Raw genomic sequence first — 23,154 nt, forward strand, 5'->3', positions numbered from 1 at the left:
AGACGGGCGGCGCCATCTTCGAACTTGGACTTCCGGAAGGACTTTGGTGAGGGTGAGTGTACAGCCGTGGGGTTTGCGGGGGGCCCCACGATTACTCCTCCTCCTTTTTCGGTGGCACTAAAATATTGGCTCCGCTATGCCCACTCTGCACAGCATCGCGACCTCCAGCCCCTGGGCTGCTATAGAAACCATCATGCTCCCCACTTTCTTACCCACCGTGGCAAGAATGCATCCCCCATCTCTGCAAACCACGGTCTTGCCTTCTTCACTCACACGGTGTCCGTAACACAGCATCCAGTGCCCTGGCCTGGGCGCTGCTCACATTACCTCCCTCGACTCTGCGAACCTACAGTAGTCCTCAGCTTTAGGAAACTCAGGGCTGGCCCCAGGCACGGGCTAGTGGTGAAAGCTGCTCCCACGCCCAGGGCCGAGGGAGGGCAGGTGGGCACCCTTAGAGTAGCTGCGGGTCAGTCTCCTCATCCTGCTGTGTCCCAGCCTCTTCCTCCGGGAGGCTCTTCTAACCCTGGGGGTTGTGCCCCGCGCGCTGCAACCTCATTGGCGCAGTCAAGGGCCAGTTACGTTTCCTCGTCTGGCCCTTTCTCCCCTGGCAAGTTGGCTGGGGAAGGCAGAGATGACGACTTCATCCCCACCCAGCACTTGGTTAGAGTGCTGTACGGTATGGCCAAGCCTCTTCCCCGAGCGGCATATTGTTAAACAAACTTAAGTCATTCCTGTGCCATTAGCACTTTTGCCATCCATTCTTACCAACTGTACTATTATGTTCTTAGGAGTTTTCTTTAAATTGATTTATTTTTAAAGTTTAAGTGCTTTCGTTTCTAAGCAATATAGATGAACCCATGAAGTTTCATGGGCTTGTTATAGTTTTTTATACAAGTTAAAATAACACAGTCGAGTAAAATTGTTCATTTTTATACCATTAAAATAATTTTGCATACCACCAGTTGTGCCAAACTTTGGGAAATAGTATGTTAGACCCAACAGTGAGTTTAAAGTAATTCCATATTTGAGGAACAGTGTTATCTAGTTAGTTTCCTTTGTTGAGGAGGTCAGGCAGGCAGCCTGGAGTATCTTGGAAACCAGACAAGTTGGAGTGCAAATGTAAAATTTTATAAATTGTAGTCCACATTTACTAAACATCCTTCACTTGTGTCCAAAATTTGTTGTGTGAAATCATAAATGGAAATTAACCATCGTACCCTGCTGCTGCCTTTTAAAACAGTGAATCTTTAAAAGGGACTTTTGTACTATGAGAAGTTAGTCATTCAACAAACAAAGGTTAATTATTACATTTACCATATAGCAGGTTCTAGATAGGCAAGATTCCTATCTTGTAAAACTTCCATGGATGATAGATATGAGATAAGTAAATACCCATATTTCTTACAATAAGAGAATTCAGGACAAACTAAAGAGCTATATGTGATATTCAAATTTAGGAGAAAGTATTAGAAGAAAATAAAATAGGATGTGTTTATGTCAGTGGGGTAGAAAATGCCTTTTTAAAAGTATTTATTGATTTCAGAGAGGAAGAGAGAGGGAGAGAGATAGAAACATCACTGATGAGAGAGAATCATTGATCGGCTGCCTCCTGCATGCCGCCTGCTGGGGATCGAGCTGGCAACCTAGGCATGTGTCCTGACTGGGAATCGAACCACCACTAAGCCACACTGGCTGGGCTATTAAACTTTAAAATATGCATACCCTTCAACCTGATTATTATGTTGCAAATATTTCTTTTAACTTTGATTATAATGTTCTTCCTAAACTGAAGTTATGAGTTAGCCCTGGCCAGTGTGGAATATAGAATTTCATTTCAGATGCTCAGTCTAGAAAAATAATTTTCATTAACGAAGAGATCTGTACTAGAATATATATTGCAGTTATTGTTTGTGATAGTATTATAACCCAATTATCCTTAAATGGGAAATATCTAAATAAACTATAATTCTATAGAATACCATATAGTAACCAAGAAGAATGAGATAAATATATGCATACTGATTCAGAAAATCTTTTTAAAAAATATATTTTATTGATTTTTTTACAGAGAGGAAGGGAGAGAGAGAGTTAGGAACATCCATGAGAGAGAAACATCGATCAGCTGCCTCCTGCACACCCCCTACTGGGGATGTGCCCGCAACCAAGGTACAAGCCCCTGACCGGAATCGAACCTGGGACCCTTCAGTCCGCAGGCCGATGCTCTATCCACCAAGCAAACCAGCTAGGGCTGATTCAGAAAAGCTTTAAGACATGTAGTATAGAAGTTCTCTTGGCTGATCTCCATTTAACTTTCCTGTGTTAACTGACATTTTCCATTTCCTTTGTAAAGCATACAGATTGATGCCCATGGCACACTGAATGTTGGGAGCCACATAGGCTTTTCTCAATAGGCCTGATAGCTCTACCTCCACTAGTTGAGTCGAATGCTTGTCAAGAGTCATTGTATGGGTTCCCAACCTGTTTATGTTAGTTGATGTGTCATTATATTTATACTAGAGGCCTGGTGCACGAAATTCGAGCACTGGAGGGGAGGGTCCCTCAGCCCGGCCTGCACCCTCTCGCAGTTCGGCAGCCCTTGGGGGATGTCTGACTGACGGCTTAGGCCCACTCCTTGCAGGGAGCGGGCCTAAGCCAGCAGTCGGACATCCTTAACACTGCTTAGTGAGCCCAACTTCTGGCTGAGCGGCGCTCCCCCTGTGGGAGTGCACTGACCCCCCGGGGGCAGCTCCTGCGTTGAGCGTCTGCCCCCTGGTAGTCAGTGTGTCATAGATACCCATCATTTTGCATTCGGTCAATTTGTGTATAGGCCTTTTAGTATATAAAATTATTGTGTTATATATTTAAATATTAAAGAAATTTGACTATGAAAGAATTATCTTTATTTAAACTAAGTTGAAAAATGGCAAATACTCAGGTATTGTATTGTTATCCTTTGTATTCTACATATACTTATAAGTATTCTGTATCAACTAAAAGTTTTACAAAAACAATGGTAAAAAAGAAAAGGATGCAAACTAAGTTGAATGCTTTGGAAACACAAAAGAGGTTAGTGTGCAAAAAAGCTGCCAAATAGGTGTGAGTGAGACAATTGTAAAAGATTGAGGAACATTTGGAAGGTTACTGCACTTGAATTTCTTCTCAAGAAAAGACAATGTTTCAAGAAAGTAATGGTAAGTCTTCAGTGCTGCTGAGAGGTCAAGTTAAATAAGACAGAAGTGTCAATTGAATTAATTGGCAGCAGTTACTGAGGACTTTTAGCTTCAGGGATGAGGTGGGAGCAATATCCTAGTTAGGAGGAAGCAGGATAATTAAAATGTAAGGGCAGACAACTCTTTTAAAAGTTTGTGAGATGGAGGAGGAACATATTAGTTGGAGGAGGAATATGGGTTGAAGGATAATTGTGTGAGTGTGTTAAGATGCGAATTGTAAACATTTAAACGTGCTCTTTGGCTCTGGCTGGTGTTGCCCAGTAGTTAGAGCATTGGCCTGCTCACCGAAGGGTCTTGGGTTTGATTCCTGGGTTCCAGGTTTGATCCCTGGCACCAGTCCGGGCATGTAGGGGAGGCAACCAATTAGTGTGTCTCTCTCACATTGATGTTTTTCTCTTTCTTCCTCTGCCCCCGTTATCCCTTCCTCTGCCCCTTCTACTCTCTCTAAAAAATCAATGGAAAAAAAAATATCCTCAGGTGAGGATTAACCAAAAAACAAAAAAACTCACACACAAAAAGAGATCAGTGCTTTTTGGAAGATGCCCATAGAGAGGAAAAGAATAAATGACTAGTTTCCTTAAGAGGGCAGAAAATGGGGCTTGAACGCTATGGAAGGTGAGGCCTTAGAAAGTGGATGAGGGAGGAGTCTAGATGCACGGAGGATTAGGCTACTTTGCAAGAAATCCAAGTATTTCCCATCTAATGGCTTTAAGTTTTGTTTCCAAAACCAGAAGCAAAGTTATCTGCTGAGAACCAGGGGATCAGACATTGGAAGAGAGAGGATGTTGAGTGACTAAGAGAGGAAGTGTGATTAAGTAGCTTAGATGCACACAATGAAGAAGGTGGATGATTGGTTCATCTAAGGCTGGAATTTTGCCAGACCTGTGAAACAAAAGGCAGACAGAAAGGAAGTTCATAATGTCAATAGAGTCTGACTAAAGAAATCTAAGCTAGATTATATGTGGCTGCTGCCATAGGGAGAAATTGGAGAGATCAATGAGTGGCTAGATATGATTGAAGAATAGATACAGTGATAGGAGTTGAGCAGTCGAGCTGTAATGATGGGAGGTTGTGATCAGATAGTGAATGTCTTAGTGATTTTGGAGGTTAAAAGGTGTTATGTGATGACAGGTTCCAAGGTGTAACAGCTGAACAATTAGCAGGGCTTTAGCTGAATGTTACAAGCTTCAAAGGAACAAGATTTTTGCAAGAGGGGAAGGACTGCTTGTCAAGCAGTGGCATTGGAGAGGAACTGAGAAGACACTGATCCATCCCACTTTCTAACCTGGGGTAAGTGGGATGTGAGAAAATGAGCAACCTCCACTTGAGAGCTGGAAAGCTAGAGATTTCATTTCCTGGAAATTTACCATCCAAGATTCTGAATGTGATTTAGGTCTTGCCGATCAAATGTGCTCTTAAGGAACTCAAATTTGGACCTGAGATTAGAGAGGGGAGAGGCAGGCCAGCATGTGTGCATTTTGCTGGTGCAGATTGTGGCAGTGGAGTGGTTCTGGATTTGGGAGCCAGAGAAGTGTCTTCCCCATTTACTTGGTCACATTCTGATTGTAGAGGCAACTTGTTTATGGAGCCTTAGCTGTGGCAGGGGCTTCTTTTTCTTTCTTTTTTTAAAAGTGTATTTTTATTGATTTTTCAGAGAGGAGGCGAGAAGGAGAGAGAGATAGAAATATCAGTGATGGGAGAGAATCATTGATCGGCTGCCTCCTGCATGCCCCCCACTGGGGATTGAGCCTACAACCTGGGCATGTGCCCTGACCGGGAATCAAACCATGACCTACAGGTGAATGCTCAACCACTGAGCCACACCAGCCAGGCTATTACTAACTTTGAATGGAGTAGTTCTGTCAGGGCTTGCTATTTACCAGAGAACAATGCAGGTAGAGTCTCACTGGCCTCCATTTACTTTGGCATTGTTATATTCTATCTTTAGCACATGATGTTATAGTGTGTCCTTAACACCTGAGTTAAGAGAGTTGGCTGTTATTGTTTATAATCCACTTAGGCTGTTGTGAACTTTTAATTTGTATGATATCTCTTATGGTGTTTTCATCAGCAAACTTTTCTACCGAGGCTGATCATTTCTTTTTTCTTTTTTTAAAATATATTTTATTGATTTTTTTGCAGAGAGGAAGGGAAAGGATAGAGAGTTAGAAACATGGATGAGAGAGAAACATCTATCAGCTGCCTCCTGCACACCTCCTACTGGGGATGTGCCTGCAACCAAGGTACATGCCCTTGACCAGAATCGAACCTGGGACCCCCCAGTCCGAAGGCCGACGCTCTATCCACTGAGCCAAACCAGTCAGGGCAGAGGCTGATCGTTTCTTTATCCTGAAGACACATACAGACCTATGGGGAATTCCCTCCTCAGATTTGAACTATTTCTTCCCCTTTGACCCAGACAAGCAGGTTTTTCTGGCTGAAAACTGTGCCCTGGCAGAGTTCTTTGTTGCTCAGGGTTTTGGTTGGTATCAATGTTTTGTTTCTCTCCTGTTGACTTCGGTCCATGGTTGTACACCTGATTTCCTGGGTTTGAAGAAAATGAAGATTCATGACCGTTTTAAAATCCATTCTTCAATGTGGGGAAAGCCTCTCTTTTTTTCTTAAAAATTTTAATATGTTGATTTGAGAGAGACATTGATGTGTTGTTCCACTTATTTATGCATTAATTGGTTGGTTCTTGTATGTGTCCTGACCGGCGGGTAATGAACCCAAACCCGCAAACTTGTTATATCGGGATGACACTCTAACCAACTGAGCTACTGACCAGGGCAGGGAAAAGTCTCTTAATGTAGTAGGATGTTCCTTAATTGTCTCAAAGCCTACCGCCTCCCAACCCAGGTAAAAGACTGATGACAGGGCACTAGAGAACTGTTTTACTTATTTTTATTTTTTTAAAAATATATTTTATTAATTTTTTACAGAGAGGAAGGGAGAAGGGTAGAGAGTTAGGAGCATCGATCACCTGCTTCCTGCACACCCCCTACTGGGGATGTGCCCGCAACCAAGGTACATGCCCTTGACCGGAATCGAACCTGGGACCCTTCAGTCCAGAGGCCGACGCTCTATCCACTGAGCCAAACCAGTTAGGGCTGTTTTACTTATTTTTAAATAAATCGGTTCCTTGACTAATACTTGTAAAGATGGCTTTTATCTCTAGGCATTCACTGCAGTATCATTACAAGAAATGTTATGAGCTTTAAATTACATAATGTAAATAAAGCACTTACTACAGTGCTTGCACATAGCAAGTGTTTTAAAAAAAATGGTAGCTGTATTATTATTTGTTTGTTGTTATCAGCTTCACTAGCATTTAAGTTCCATGAGGGCAGGGACCTTGTCTGTCTTGCTTATTGTCATAATACCTGACATAGAAGATGTTTAGTAATTATTATTGAATGAATATATGATCAGGGAGCTTAGGTTTCTGGTTGCGGGAGGGGCAGTGAGGGGAGAAAAATAGAAAAATCGGAGTCAGTACAAATAGCTTTTACCTTTTCATTTGTATGTCTGTGTGCAGGGGCAACCATTTTAGGGGGTGCTGATGGATACCTGCGGGGTCGGCTATGTCGCCCTGGGGGAGGCCGGCCCCGTGGGGAATGTGACTGTAGTAGACTCTCCTGGACAAGAGGTGCTAAATCAGCTTGATGTCAGGACCACCTCAGGAACAGCCAGTACAGAGGCTTCCATAGAGATGTCTTTGCCTACCTCTTTATCTGGATTTGAGGGTTCTCTTGATGAAAAGAAGCTCCTTCCAGAACAGGAAAGCCTATCCAGACTGGAACAGCAAGGTATGTACCTTGTCTTTTCATCTTTGTCTCTCCCTGTGCTTAGTTTAAGATGAAAGAGAACAGGTTGAGTTCACAGGTTTAACAAACCTGTGTATGTTGTAGTCTGTTCTAAAAAGGTTTGAGCTCTGGTCCCATCTCATAGACACGTATTCTTTTCTACAGATCTTTCTTCAGAGATGTCAAAGGTCTCAAAGCCTAGGGCCTCAAAGCCTGGCCGGAAGAGAGGTGGTAGGACACGGAAAGGCCCCAAAAAGTCCCAACAACCTAATCCTCCATCAGCCCCTCTGGCTCCTGCTCACTTAGATCAATCCAACCCTCTGTCCACCCCCATGCCTAAGAAACGAGGTCGAAAGACCAAGGCAGAGCTGCTACTGCTGAAGTTGTCAAAAGGCCTAGATCAGCCAGAGTCTCCAGCTCCAAAGAGGCCCCCTGAGGACTTTGAGACTCCACCTGGGCAACGACCCCGCCGAAGGGCTGCCCAAGTGTAAGGATTGGGGCACATCTTGGTGAGGGGGCTGGGGTAAAGGAATCAGGGTGGGTCAGATGTTGGAGAGATGAAAAGACTGATGAGGTAAGCGGGCATGGTGTCGGGTTCTGGGGACTTGAGCAATCTTCTGGCTTTTACCACAGCAACTTTAATCTGTTGTTAACTTTGTCTGTCTAGGATTTTCTTTCTGTACTTTATATCCTATCCATTTTTCACAATTTCCCCCCAGGTCTTCATTACAATTTTACCACTCAAATATATATCAGTATATACACACCTTTCTATTATTTTCTGTTGCCATCAGTGATTTTTAAAAAAATATATTTTATTGCTTTTTTACAGAGAGGAAGGGAGAGGGATAGAAAGTTAGAAACATCGATGAGAGAGAAACATCGATCAGCTGCCTCCTGCACACCTCCCACCGGGGATGCGCCCGCAACCAAGGCACATGGCCCTTGACTGGAATCGAACCCAGGACCCTTCAGTCCGCAGGCCAATGCTCTATCCACTGAGCCAAACCAGCTAGGGCGCCATCAGTGATTTTTGACTGTGGTAGAGTGAAAAGTGTTTGGGACTTGAAGTCAGAAGACCTGGTTTAGATCCCACGTATGTTATCTGAATCATCTTGGCCAAGTCACTTAACTTTCCTGGATTTATGTTTATCTATTAGAGGGGAAGAGGAAATAAATAGCTGCTTCACAGGGTCACTATGAGGATCTGGTGCAATAAGAATCAACCCAGTGTCTGGAAAAGTGGGCTCTTAATAAAAAATAAATAAATAAAAAGTGGGCTCTTGTTAAGTGTTTGTGAGTATGTCTCTGACTGTATCCTACCCCACAGGGCACTTCTGTATCTTCAGGAACTGGCTGAAGAGCTCTCAACAGCCCTGCCTGCTCCAGTGTCCTGTCCTGAGAGCCCCAAGGTGAGCAGCCCCACCAAACCAAAGAAGATCCGGCAACAGTCAGTCTGTCAAGGTGGAGAAGAAGAGGATGACACCACACGAGATGAAGACTTTGTTCTCAAGGTTGAGGCTGAAGATGGAGAAGAAAGTGAGGTCCCAAGTGAGAGCTCATCTGACCCTGAGCCTGCTGTGCCCCGAAGCACCCCACGAGGATCCACTTCAGGGGTAAGAGGATCCACTGAATGGGCAAGAAAGTGATTGAAGGAACTAATAGGATTATTAGGGGGTCAAGAGGGTACCCAGAAGGAAGGCTTTGACCTAGTAACTATGATGACCAAAAGAGGTAAAAGAAGAAAGAGACAACTTCAAATAGTTGAGATTGCAGGAGCTAAGGGTGTAAGTAAACAAGATTATTCATTCATCTTTTGAGCATCTGTTTTAGCTGGTTTGGCTAGGTGGTTAGAGCGTCGGCTCACGGACTGAAGGGTCCCAGGTTCAATTCTGGTCTAGGGCATGTACCTCGGTTGCAGGCTTGATCTCCACCTGGTTAGGGCATGTGCGAGAGGCAACCAATTGATGTGTCTCTGTCACATTGATGTTTCTCTATGTCTCTCCCCTCCCACTCTCTCTAAAAATCAGTGGGAAAAAAATCCTCTCCGGTGACGATTAACAAAAAAACACAAAACATATATTGAGCATGTACTGTGAGCTAGGAAACACAAATGTGAATAAGGCAGTGTCCTGCCTCACAAAGTTCAGTGTGGTAAGTGCTAGGCCAGGAGAGATCAAAATGCATTAGCCATATAGGGGATGGGTAGTCAACTGCTTAGGATTCACAAAGGAATGCTAGTTCAGCTAGGTCTTAAAAGGTAAATGAAAGCGTGCCAGAGAGATTGGTTTTCCCAGAAATTGACTATGGTTACAGCATAGGGCTTTGGGTAAAGGGGATTAAACTAGAGAAGATAAAAGGAGTGACAGTAGGAGCCATTAAAGGTGTGTGCTTAATGGTGGTAAAATCTACATAACTGAAAACTTACCACTTAAAAATGTAGAGTTTACTGGCTTTTAGTGCATTCACAATGTTGTGCAACTACTAACACTATCCATTTCCAAGATGTTTTCATCATCCCAAATAGAAAGAGTGGGGTACGCAGGAGAGGCAAAGATGGGCAGGTGATGAGCTCACTTTCTCACATGCTGAGTTGGAAGTGCCTGTAGACCGTGGACCATCCTGGGGACATCTGGTCACCAGTCATAATTGTATATGGGACCAGTGCCTTACTTGTCTTAAGTGCAACATTTAAGGGAGCACCAAATCCTTAGAAATCAGGATAAATATTTTGATACATTTTTAAAAATCAAAATTAATTTAACAAATCTATAATGACCAAAATACCAAATTTTAAATAAAGACAGGAACTGTATTACTGATTTTCCTTTTGCCTCAAGCTCTAATATTGCTTGGCAACACTGTATGGATCTAGAGTTTGTAGAAAAGTTGAAAACTAGTGAAGTTTGAGTTTACTAAAATGTAAACTTGATAAATGGGTAATGATGGTAGTCAAACTTTATAATCAGGTATAATGTTGGGACATGGGGTGATGACCAGGAGTGCATGTACGGAGGCTGGAAAAGAAGTCAGGATGTCTCTGGGAAATACCATCATGGACCAAATCTATCAGAGGAGGGAGAACCAGCAAAGGAATATTAGAAAGATGGGAGGAATAAGGAAAGACTACTCCATAGGGCAAGAGTTGTAAGAAGTAAATGGAAATCCCCTAAATCCAATGTGTGGAGACATCAAGGAAAATGTTCAAAAAACATATAATAGATTTTGCAGTTTTAAAAAATATATATTTTTTTACTTATTTCAGAGAGAAAGGGAGAGACAGATAGAAACATCAATGATGAGAATCATCAATCAGCTACTTACTGCACGCCCCACACTAGGGATGGAGCCTGCAACCCAGGCATGTGCGCTGACCAGGAATCGAACCGTGACCTCCTGGTTCATAGGTCGACGCTCAACCATTGAGCCACACCAGCCGGGCAGATTTTGCAGTTTTGATGGAGGAGTAGGAGCAGAAGGTGGAGAAGTCATTGTAATGGTTATAACATAAATCTTTTGAGATTCTGATATTGTAAAGGTTAGAGGGGAAGTTGTGTGAAGAAAAGTAAAAGCTGAGAAAGCTGTGTCCTGGGAACTTTCTCTGGCTATAAAATTCTCCTTGATACTTTCTTCATTTGATCCCAGAAGCAGAAGCTGCACTGCCGGGGCATGGCTCCCAATGGCTTATCCAATCACATCATGGCTCCTGTCTGGAAGTGCCTCCATCTCACCAAGGACCTGTGAGACTTGGGGAATGGGGCCTGGGGATGAAAGGGTGGTGGTGGAGTGCACAGAATGATCTAGAATGGGGCTGTGAGAAAGAGGGCAGGCACTCACAGGGTGGAACACTGAAGACATTCATAAATAGACGACACTGCTCCAAAGGCCAAAGCTGTAGAGCTGTGCTGTCAGGGTAGGCAGTAGCTGCAAGTAGCCATTTAAAATTAAAGGTCCAGTTTCTCCTTTGCAATAGCCCCATTTCAAGTGCCCAGCTAGCAGCGCATGTATTGGACAGATAATAGGTCACTTACATCATCACAGAAAGCTTTTCTTTTAATTGATTATTTTAATTTTATTTTTAATTTTTAGAGAGAAAGGAAGAGAGAGAAAAAAAACTGATATGAGAGCAAAACACCAATTGGCTGCCTCCTGCACGCCCCCTACCATGGATCAAACCTGCAACCGGGGCATGTACCCTGAGCAGGAATGGAACTGGTAACTTTTTTTTTTAATATCTTTTTATTTATTTCAGAGAGGAAGGGGGAGAGAGAGAAACATCAGTGATGGGAGAGTTTCATTGATTGGCTGCCTCTTGTACACCCCACACTGGGGGTCATGTGCCCTGACAAGGAATTGAACTGTGACCTCCTGGTTCATAGGTTGACAGTCAACCACTGAGCCACGCTGGCCAGGACCATTATCACAGAAAGTTTTTTTGGGCAGAACTGCTTAGAATTTATCTCTTCCTTCGTTAATGCTTCTCTGTCCCTCTAGCCGAGAACAGAAGCATTCATACTGGGAGTTTGCAGAATGGATCCCTTTAGCCTGGAAGTGGCACTTGTTATCTGAACTGTAAGTTGAAGAGACATCTTTGAATCCTTGGAGGGGTGGTGATATCACTGGAGACTGAAGGGTGACAGAGGACTCTAGATTTATGATGGGAATCCTGGAAAAGGAGAAACTCTTCCAGATTCAGGCTGTTGTTCCCTTTGCCTTCCCTAGTGAGGCAGCTCCCTATCTGCCCCAGGAGGAGAAGTCTCCACTGTTTTCTGTGCAACGTGAAGGACTTCCTGAAGATGGCACACTCTACCGCATAAACAGGTGAAGATTACATCTCTTTTTCTAATTCTAGGAGACAGAAGTAGGAAAAATAAATGTTGGAAGGGAAGACAGATGGGCCCTGTTCTTCCCCTGATGCTGGTCCAGTTGATCCCAAGGGTCGGAGTCCTGAGTAGATCTGGTCATTCCCCTCTAGTTTGCAGTGCTCGTTGCTGCTGGCCAGACTGAAGGACACTATGGAGGTTGAGGGTCAAACCTGTTTACAAGCTCATCTATACTCAGGTAGTCCCTGACAGACGGGCCCTGGAGAGAACACTGTAGTAACCAGGATGCACAGCCTGACGTCTTTGAAGGTGAACTAGAACAGAACGACTGCGAGGGAAAGGAGGAAGACACAAACGAGAGCTAGGACTGTTCTCACCTGTAGACTGTCCTTGATACTCTGGCCCTTGCTGAAGCCAGTTCATTCTAACTCCCGGTGGAGTTCCCATTCTGTCCTCATTACCTTTATTTATTTATTTATTTATTTATTTATTTATTTATTAAAATATATTTTATTGATATTTTACAGAGAGGAAGAGAGAGGGATAGAGAGTTAGAAATATCGATGAGAGAGAAACATCGATCAGCTGCCTCCTGCACACCTCCCACTGGGGATGTGCCTGCAACCAAGGTACATGCCCTTGACCAGAATCGAACCTGAGACCTTTCAGTCCGCAGGCTGACGCTCTATCCACTGAGCCAAACCGGTTAGGGCATCTCATTACCTTTTTATTAACTAAAATTTTTAGAGCTATTTAACTTCACAGGAAAATTGAGAGGAAGAGATAGAGATTTCTGATATACCTCCTGCCCCCACGCATGCATAACCTCTCCCACTATCAACATTCCTCACCAGAATTGGTGACCTACATTGGTATAGCATAATCACTCAAAGTCCATAGTTTACATTAGGGTTCACTCTTGGTGTGTACATTCTATGGGTTTGGACAAATACTTCATTTTGTCTGGATGTATCACTCTGTATCCATTCACCTATGAATTTTTCATTACCTTTTATTAACTCCTTTTTTCATTCTATCTTTGACTTGTCTCTAGATTTAGCTCGATCACAGCACACCCAGAGCGCTGGGATGTGTCCTTCTTCACAGGGGGACCTCTCTGGGCTCTGGACTGGTGCCCAGTGCCAGAGGGGGCAGCAGCTTCGCAGTATGTGGCCCTTTTCTCCAGCCCTGACATGAATGAGACACATTCACTGAGCCAACTTCATTCGGGTCCTGGGCTACTCCAGCTCTGGGGCCTTGGGACCTTGCAGCAAGAAAGCTGGTGAGGTGGGGCTGGGACACTGCTGTGGGAGGGTGTCTGAGGAGGAGAGATGGATGGGGCTGGGCAGGATCCGGGTTTGGGTTGTCGGGGAGGGCTTGGATTGGTTTGAAATAAGGGGAGCACACAGGCTCTGGCAGCCCTAGGCCCCCCTTCTTCCTACCCATTCTCCCCATATGGCTTCTCTCCTCAGTCCTGGCAACAGGGCTCACTTTGTCTATGGGATTGCTTGTGACCACGGCTGCATTTGGGACCTCAAGTTCTGCCCCAGTGGAGCATGGGAACTTCCAGGCACCCCTCGGAAGGTACCTCCCATTGATTATGTGATGGCCCTTGGACTCAGAGCCAGAACCAAGGCTCTGGGTGTTCCCAGAGTAGGAGGAACAGAGTTTGGAGAGTGGTGGATGGCATTTTTTTCTAGCAACGTCATATCATATTTTCAGAAACTAGAACCCCAGAAGTTTTCTGAGAGGCTCCTAAGGCAGCAGTCCTCAGCACAGATCTGGTCTCACCCTCTAGGCTCCTCTCCTGCCTCGGCTGGGTCTCTTGGCTCTTGCTTGCTCAGATGGGAAGGTGCTGCTGTTCAGTCTGCCCCATCCTGAGGCCCTGCTGGCACAGCAGCCCCCAGGTGAGTAGCCCAGCAAGGAGAATGAGGCTGCTGTAGCCATGGCCAGAACTTTGTAGGGCCTGTCCATCTCCCCTGAAATTCTTGTAGGCCCAGTCTCTACAGTACAAAGCCTTGCACAGCCACACCTTCCATTCTGACTTCACACGTTCTGTACTTGACCTCTCTCTTCAGCAGCCCACAAGTAGTACTCTTTTGCAGACTTATAACTGCACTTTTTTATCACATTACCTTTATCTCCCTCTCTTCCCTGTTCTCCCTGCTCTCAGGCCTCTTCCTCTGCGGCCACAGTTAATTGGCTGTGTAAAGAACTGCTAAAGGCTGAGGCTGACAAATGGGGCCATTCTCCCCTGCCATACTCTTGTTCTCCTAATCTTGTCCTCAGCCTATCCTGTCCTCACCACCACACATACATGGAAACACACTCTGTTGTAAACAGAGGGAGAGAAGATAGAGCTGAATATGAGCAAGAAGAGGAGGGTCAGGGAAAGGCAGCTCCTATTGGTTGAATTTATTGTTTTTCAACTGTACTGAGTTGAAGAGGGCATCGCGGTTTGAACCCTGAGAAGGCCCATATTTGGTGAGCAGGTGGAGGAGTGGCTTGAGGAGTGATTGGGAGGTGAAGAAGTGAAGATAGAATGGATAGACAATTTTTTTCAGAAAATTTGGCTGTGAAGGGGAACACATAACAGGGTAGTGGATGGAGATAAGAGTTTTGTTTGGTTGGTTTAGATAGGAGACAATAGTGTGAATGTGAGGATGACCCAGGAGGGGGAGAGAAGGTGAATAATGCAGGTGATAGGATGGGTAACCAGAGAGCAAAGTTCTTTGGGAAATGGTGAGAAGAGAGCAGAGTGGAGGGATTAGCCATTCTGATAGAAAGGATACTATCAGGTATAATAGGAGGAAAGAAGAAGATGGGGCAGAGAAAGGTGGGCTCGTACATTTGATGGTGGAAAGATAAGGGAACATCATTGAAAGGGTGGGGTGCTGATTTAAGAGCAAGGCTTATTAGAACCTCAGTCTTCTGGATCCAGAGTATCAGTTCTTCTCTTTTTTCCTCACAGATGCAATGAAACCCGCCATCTATAAGGTGAGTGAGGAACCTGCTGCCTTACCCGAGGCTCCATCTTCTAATCTAGAGCCTCCCTTACTGATTCCATAGTGAGTCACTTTCTAACTCTGAGAGATCTTCCTCTCCTGCTGGATTGAACACTAATTTGAATCTTCATTCCAAACAATAGGTATTCCTAACCCTAGTCCCATCTCTTCTGTCCCTGCAGGTTCAATGTGTGGCAACCCTGCAGGTGGGGTCTGTGCAAGTATCAGACCCCTCTGAGTGTGGTCAGTGCCTTAGCCTGGCCTGGATGCCCACCCGGCCCCACCACCACCTGGCTGCTGGATACTATAATGGTAAAAAACAAAACAGAACCTAAGGAGCTATTGCTCTTTAAGCTTGCTTTGGGTTGTTGTTTCCTTTTTGGTTGAGTGTTGGGCATTACATAGTTATAAATATTCAGGCAATGTAAAAAAAATACAAAGAAGAAAGAAAAAAGTTATTGGAATGTTTCTACTCAGAAAAGTAATCGAGTAGACGAACATAATTTCATGTAGTTCTCTGTGCATATGTAAAGATGAAAAGAAATGGGATCATACACTATAGCAATTTTAAATGAAAAGGTGTTAAATGTAATTATACTTTGATTTTATAGTAGAAAAGACAAGTGAAGCTGAAAGATGAGCTAAACTCCCAGTAAATGTTCCTTTACCACAGAGACATTAGTTCCTTAAAGATACTTTTAAAATTAAAAAGGAAAAATAAAAATGATAAATAACATTAAGTATTGGGTGGTGTTAGGTTGTCGTTTTTAAATGACAAGTTTATTTTAGACATTATCAGTAGCCTTTCTGCTGGGGAGGTAAGGAAATTACACTCTTACATTTCTTCTCCTTATCTCTTCCACCATCTTCTAATTGTGTTTCTTTTATTGATATTCTTACATTGTCAAGGTACATGAAACTTGATGCTGCTTTGCTGCCTTAATTCCCAGTTATTTAATCGTAATTTTATATTGAAATGATTGCAAGTCTCTACCACATCTGTCTTTCCCTCCATTGCTGAATTATTAATGTTGCTTAGCTGTAATTCACTGTCAATACATTTTCTTCAAGAAAGGTTCATGGGTGTTACATTTCCTGAGTTTATGTATAAAAGAGGTTTTAGCTACATACATTTTTCCCAATTTTTATTTATTAAAATTCTATTGTTCATTAGTTTGTCTTTTAAAAAAAATATGTTTTTAATGATATTGGAGAGGAAGAGAGAGGGAGAGACAGAGAGAAACATCAATGTGAGAGAGAAACATCGATTGGTTGTTTCCTGTACCAGGATGAACCCATAACCCGGGCATGTGCCCCAACTGAGAATCGAACCAGCAACCTTTCAGTGCACAGGACAATGCTCAACCAACTAAGCCACATTGGCCAAGGCAGTTCATCTTTTATTTTAATCAAAGTTACATTTTTTATTATCCCCTGCTCTGCCAGCCTGGTTGGGGTCAACTTGTTTTGGGTCAGCCAAGTTAGCTTTTGTTTGTCCATATGTTTTTTGTTCTCTACATTTTGTTGCTGTTGGCTCCTTGCCTATTCTCTTTGTCTTAGAGCAGAATTGACAAATATTTCTGTAAAGGTCCTGATAGTGAATATTTTATGCTATATGGGCTATTTGGCCATTGTTGGAACTATTCAGCTCCACCATTGTAAAGCGAGAGCAGCCATAGACATTAGGTAAATGAATGAGTGGGCTGTGTTCCAGTCAAACTTTATTTACCAAATTAGGTGGCAGGCTATACTTGGCCCATGGGTTATAGGTTGCCAGCCCTCTCTTAGACAGTTTATGTTCTTTCAAAATCCCTTTACTTAGATTTAGTTGGAAGTAAAGGCTACTGAGTGCATTCAACCAAACTTTTTAACTACAGGTCCCAGACTAAGATAATACTTTTTTGTTGCTTGGAATTGAAACTAAAAATAACAGGTTGAGTCTTTAAAATATGAGGGAATGGACTAGCTGATCATTATCACTATGTCATTTCTTAGAGGATCAGATCTGAGGGTAGAAGATAGAGAAAGTAATTAGAGCAAGGAAGAGAGAACCTGCCTTAATACCTACATGTTCTGTCCCTACCTCAGGCATGGTGGTTTTCTGGAACCTTCCCACCAACTCGCCCTTGCAGCGGATACGGCTCTCTGATGGCTCTTTGAAGCTCTACCCCTTCCAGGGCTTCCTAGCCCATGACCAGGCTGTGCGTACCCTTCAGTGGTGCAAAGCCAACAGGTTGGAATAGGGGAGTTGTGGAGGTGGGAGGTGAAGCTGGGTTAAGCTGACTCTTCCAGACTCGTTCAGATTTTAACTTCTCCCTCATCTTTCATCTTTCCACAGTCATTTCATAGTGTCTGCAGGGAGCGACCGGAAAATCAAATTCTGGGACCTTCGACGACCTTATGAACCAATTAACTCTATCAAGCGCTTCTTGAGTACAGAGCTGGCCTGGCTGCTCCCCTACAATGGTGTCACTGTGGCTCAGGACAACTGCTATGCCTCGTATGGCCGGATGGAGATAGGAGACGCTCAGGGGACAGACCCTAGGGGTTGGGGTGCCAGAGTGTTCCAGATTATTGTGTGGGGAGAGGAGGGTTGAGGATGGTTTCAGTGAGGTAGTTTGACTTCTGGAAGGACATGGGGAGAAGAAATGAATCTAATCTTAGAAAAAGGAAGGTTTCATTTTCTCTTTCCCTTATAGTTATGGACTCTGTGGAATTCATTATATTGATGCTGGTTACCTTGGTTTCAAGGCCTACTTCACTGCTCCTCGAAAAGGCACTGTCTGGGTGAGCCCCTCTCCGAAATCTTCATTACACAGGAAATTGATTCATTTACTCATCTAGTGGTGGTTGGGAAGAGGTAGTAGTTTTTTATAGAAGAAGATAGGTGTGTGTTAACTGTATCATCAGGGATATGGGTTATGATAAACTCATTTGTGTGTGTGTGTTTCTTCCCCCTGAGACTGCAATTATTACCAGTTCACAGAACTGAATGAATCTGTCTTTTCTTATTAGAGTCTTTCAGGATCCGACTGGCTTGGGACAATAGCTGCAGGAGATACATCCGGGGAACTCATTGCAGCTATATTGCCTGATATGGCACTGAACCCAATAACTGTCAAGCGACCTGTAGAGCGAAGATTTGTACGTATATGAATATTTAATGGTAGCACCATTTATTAGTTCCTAATCCACATGACCTCCCAAATTAGTACTACAGGTTAGTTCAAATTAGTACTAGGTTGCCCCGGGAGTCTTGTTACACATAATATTGCCTACCCTAGTTCATCTGAACATATGTTGGAACATACTACTTTCTCCATCTTTAAGTCTCTCCTGCCCCAAATCAATTTTCTCTCTTTTACTTTCATTTTGTCTTCAGTCTCATGAGACCTAATCTTATGGTCTCCTTTCTAGCCTATATATAAAGCAGATCTGATGCCGTATCAGGATAGTCCTGAAGGTCAAGACCACTCTTCTGCTGCATCTGGAGCCCTCAACCCACCCAAGGCTCGAACTTATGCTGAAACCGTCAACCATCACTACTTGCTCTTTCAAGACACAGATTTGGTAAATTGGCCTAGGAGAATGGGTGTGGCACTAGGAAAAGTAGAAAACTTTAGTCCTTATATAATAGGGAATCCTAAGGAGTTCCAGCACGAAGATGCAAACCTAAGAAACTGCTCATTGTCTCTCATTACACTTCCCCTCCCCAGGGTTCCTTCCATGATCTGCTCCGTAGAGAACCAGTGCTGCGTATGCAGGAGGGAGAGGGGCATGCTCAGCTCTGTCTGGACAGGCTGCAGCTGGAGGCTATTCATAAAGTAAGAACCTTGCCTCTTATCTTCTCCACCCTTCGCTCTCATTTTCTCCCAACTCTGGACCTGTGATCAATGAAATGGGAGATGAAAAGCAACCAAGAGGGCTTAGGAGGGAAAACAGCTCTGGAGAACTCATCTTCAAGAACTTACTTTGTTCATTGTCTTCTCACCCTCTCAGGTCCTATCCTGTCAGATTGTGGCCAGGTTTTTTGCTCTCACGACTGGGACTCACCCTAAAGCGCCAACTATGAGCATCTCTCTTTGTTTTCTATTCTCTTCACAGGTACGTTTCAGCCCAAACCTGGACTCCTATGGATGGCTCGTATCTGGGGGGCAGTCAGGGCTGGTTCGGATCCATTTTGTCCGTGGACTCACCTCCCCATTGGGCCACCGTATGCAGCTTGAAAGCCGAGCCCACTTCAATGCTGTGTTCCAATCGTCCTCCTCTACTAAAGGGCCTGGCTTCTCTTCAACCAGCCATCGCCTTCTGCCCAGTCCCTAGTCATGGTCCACACAAGACCCTTGAATGAAGTCTGCCAAGAACAAATGGCCCCATGCATAGACCATAGAAACTGGGGCCTTCTTGGACAGTGATGCTGCCAGGCCTGGACCTTTAGACCTGCCTCCCAGGATTCCTTAGATACCTCTCCTTCCATCGACTTCAGCTGTCATCACGGCCCCCTGTGGGCAGGGAGGCTTGCCCTCCACAAACTCTCAAGGCTCCTCAGCCTAAACTGGCTCACAAGAAACACTCAGGCCTTATCTAGGCTTGGGAGTCAAATTGCTCATATTGAGCATATTGTGAAGTGGGTAAAGCTAAGTAAAGGTACTGGGTGTTTTTGAGACCACATGTGAGTGGGTGTTTGGAAAACTGGAAAGAGTATCTGCATGAAGGCTTCTGTCTGACTATATTCCAGGATCCAGTATTACTGCCTTCCCAGCTTCCTGTTTAGAGTAACCAACATGCAAGCCCATGGGGGCAGGAGTAGTAAGTTGTTGGACTGAAGCTGCTTATAGTAGTTCTTTAACTGAGGAACACCACAAACATACCAATAGAACAGTGGTTCAGATCTTACTTGCTCCTGCTTAGGAAATATTCCTGATCACTGGTCATCTGACCTTACTTGAACACTCCTAGATGGTCATGTTTTAAAAATCTTTATATCCAGTCAGAGTATACCTCTAGATTTTACCATTGGTATTAGGAATTCTAGTAATTCTCATCTGTGATTGCCCTTTTAAGTGTTTAAAATAGCTATCATGTGTTTCCCAAGTCTTCTCTAGATTAAATATCTTCAGTTACCTTAACCATTCTTTTACACGTTATGATTTTTGATCCTTCATGATACTGTCACATTAAATATGTTTAGCTACTTTATTTCAACCCTATATATAGATTTTAGAACCCAAGTATAATAAGTCTGCACTTATTATCAATAGCTTGTGGGACATTTTTTAAAATTTTTAATGTCTTGATTTTTAGAGATAGGGAGAGAGAAAGAATGGATTTTTTTTGTTCCATTCATTCATTCATTCATTCATTCATTCATTGATTGCTTTTCTGTACCCTGGGTGGAGATCAAACCCGCAGCCTTGGTGTATTGGGACAATGCTCTGACCAACTGAGCTATCCAACCAGGGCAAGGTTCTGTGACTTTAAACAACATATAAGGAAATCAATTTTATTATAGGTAAGTTGATATAAACAAGATTTAAGTTCATTTGGTATCTCATATAATGAAATGATGTTATTTGAGGACCTGCTGTATTGTCATAGCTCATCTTGTTAAAATCCTTTTGTGGGGTGCTGCAGACTCATGACTGCAATATTGCTTCCTAAGCTAGGACATACCCCAGCAATGAGAAAGAGGCAAATCATAGTTTTGGAATGTATAGGAGTACAATCGGAATTTTGGGGTAAGTAGATGACTTCAACTATTCTAGAGAAAAATACACAGCCAGCTGCTATTTGAAGGGAGTAGAAATTAGTTTAGTGCCTACCTGGAACAAAGCCCTCTGGCACTCTAGACTGATTGGCCAGATATCTGGGAATAGCTTTCTGCCTCTTAAGTGCAAGGAATTTATCATATGTCAGAAAACCTTTAAGAAAGGAATCAAGTACTTCAATTTCCTTCCTGTACAGAAGAGGAAACAGACCTGGAGGCAACCCAGACCATTAGTAGCAGAGGAACCACAGCCCACGTCAGTGCAAAAGAGCCAAGTATTGCACCATCCTGTTGTGATCCAGCTCAGGTTGTGCCAGTTCTCTTTTTGAGCTGATTGATAAGGAACTGCCTTCCATTGCAGAGAAATTCGCACATCCTACACAGTAGTCCCTTGACACTGCATTATTGAAATTCCCCTTTCAGTGGTAGAAAGGATGGGACCTGGGGACCCATGCTGTTGAGGCTATAGGTGGGTGCTGGCAACCCTGCTGCTGAGTGTCGGCCCCAGTCTTGACCTCCAAAAGGAAATCAGGAAGATGTTTTCAGCCCTTGCTCTTTCTCTAACATAAACCCCTTTCTCTCCAGGCCACTCTCTTTCTAACATTCCCTCCCAGTATATCCACTTTGTATTATTCATAGGTTTCTGCACTTCTTGTGGCTATTCTCACACTAGTCTCTCCTCTGGGAGTGTCCTTTTCTAGCCTCTCCACCTAAGCACTCTTCATCAAGATCCCAGCTCAGATTCCACCTTCACTAAGGGCTTCCCAGATTTCGCCAGTAAAAATTATTCCATGTGTTCCCAAGAGGGAAGAAAGGAAGGAGGATACACAAGTGTTTATTAAGCACTTGGTCTATTTTGGGTACTTTGCATATGTCAGTTAATCATATGATGCAGGTATTACTCCATTTTACTTGATAAAGGTAAGATTCTGAGCAGTTAACTAGTCTGAATAAAGTCATAGAACTAAGTGATGGTACTGGGATTTTAACCTGGACAGTCTGACTTCAGAATACAATTTTCCAACCTGCCACATTTGGTCTATTTACTAGTGTAAATTCATTCTATTACAGTGTTTTGCTTATAAAAAGTTAAATGTTTGTGACATTGAACTCTTGCTTCCTTACTCCAGTATCTGTGACAGGATTCTCCCTGCCTTAATCATATAGGAATTGAGTATATTGGGGCTGCAGTTAGCCAGGTAGAGAGCCTGAAAAACAATCAGATATGGCTGCCTCCTGAGTTAGCAAAGGCTAACAAATCCATTGTCAAGGATCTTGTAGGAGTTTCTACCTCCCTAAGGAGGATGTTGCACTATATTCACAAAATTTTATTTATTTAATATATTTTATTGATTTTTTTACAGAGAGGAAGGGAGAGGGATAGAGAGTTAGAAACATCGATGAGAAAGAAACATCCATGAGCTGCCTCCTGCACACCTCCTACTGGGGATGTGCCCGCAACTAAGGTACGTGCCCTTGACCGGAATCAAACCTGGGACCTTTCAGTCCGCAGGCTGACGCTCTATCCACTGAGCCAAACCGGTTTCGGCAATATTCACAAAATTTTAGAATGTTAGAGCAGTAAAGGGCCATTAGGAAATTACCGAATCCCCAACACTTTTAGTTGTGGGCCCTTTTGTTTAAAAGTGGCTCTTTCTCTAAGTATATATATTTTTAACAAGTTGAGATAAAGAATCTGTAGTGATACCCATCCTCACAAACATAAATCTGTAAAACTGGAGCCCAGTTTGTTAAAGTCCAACCCCCTTATTTCACAGATAAGGAGCCTTTAAGTTCAAGTCTAGTGATAACCAAAGCTGCCCAGCCCACTAGTTAAGAAACCAGTACCTAGCCCAGCCAGTGTTGCTCAATGGTTTGGGCGTCCTCCCCTGCACTGAAAAGTTGCCGGTTGATTCCCTGTCAGAGCACATGACTGGGTTGCCTGCTCGATCCCAGTAGGGGGCGTGCAGGAGGCAGCTGATGGATGTTTCTCATGGATGTTTCTCACTCTCAAAAAAATCAATAAAAACATTTTTTAAAAAAAGAAACCAGTACCTAAACTTCGTAAGGCTCTAATCCCAATGCAGGAGTCATCTTTATGCAGCATTCTAAAGGTTATTGTGGACAAAACATTGAACTAGTTGCTATGAGGAAGACAGTTATGAACCAGACCCAATCCCACCCACTCAGGAACTCACAATTGCGGCTAAAGAAGAACCTTGAGACAAGTAACACACGCACACACTTAACTGGCTTATAGTTTCCAAACTGAGACGGAGGCAGAAGTCAGGACCTTGGCCAGTTCCGGGGCGCGGGAGCGGCGGGGGCGGGAAGGGTTAGGAGGAGACCTGGGCCGGACCAAGGTGGGAAGTATGATAGGCGGGGCCACACCAAGACCGGCTTAGGGCTTAGTCAACTTGGAAAACCAGTCGTTCCGACCGAGCTGAGCCGCTCTCCACGAGTAGTAGTGATGAATCAGCCCGCCCCCTTTCCTGCGCCGGCAGCCGGGGAAAGCCTCCTCCC

At 43.7% G+C, this 23,154-nt stretch overlaps 1 protein-coding gene across 2 annotated transcripts; it reads left to right on the forward strand.

The window, feature by feature from the left end:
* GTF3C2 (general transcription factor IIIC subunit 2) lies at positions 1–19,531 on the forward strand. 2 transcript variants are annotated; one of them, XM_080686557.1, is made up of 19 exons: positions 1–52; positions 6,769–7,039; positions 7,202–7,523; positions 8,367–8,652; positions 10,682–10,776; positions 11,531–11,608; positions 11,759–11,857; positions 12,914–13,141; positions 13,332–13,443; positions 13,658–13,766; positions 14,831–14,856; positions 15,047–15,176; positions 16,953–17,097; positions 17,203–17,364; positions 17,564–17,651; positions 17,880–18,008; positions 18,282–18,434; positions 18,581–18,688; positions 18,969–19,531. In XM_080686557.1, exons 2-19 carry the CDS (start codon positions 6,793–6,795, stop codon positions 19,185–19,187), a joined length of 2,736 nt encoding a protein of 911 aa, XP_080542683.1. In that variant the 5' UTR covers positions 1–52; positions 6,769–6,792; the 3' UTR covers positions 19,188–19,531. The 2 variants fall into 2 exon arrangements, with proteins under 2 accessions (XP_080542683.1, XP_080542684.1); XM_080686558.1 differs by lacking the exon at positions 18,581–18,688.
* Positions 19,532–23,154: the final 3,623 nt, after the last annotated feature.

The sequence above is a fragment of the Plecotus auritus genome (assembly GCF_963455305.1).
Source record: "Plecotus auritus genome assembly, chromosome: 8".
Taxonomy (NCBI): domain Eukaryota; kingdom Metazoa; phylum Chordata; class Mammalia; order Chiroptera; family Vespertilionidae; genus Plecotus; species Plecotus auritus.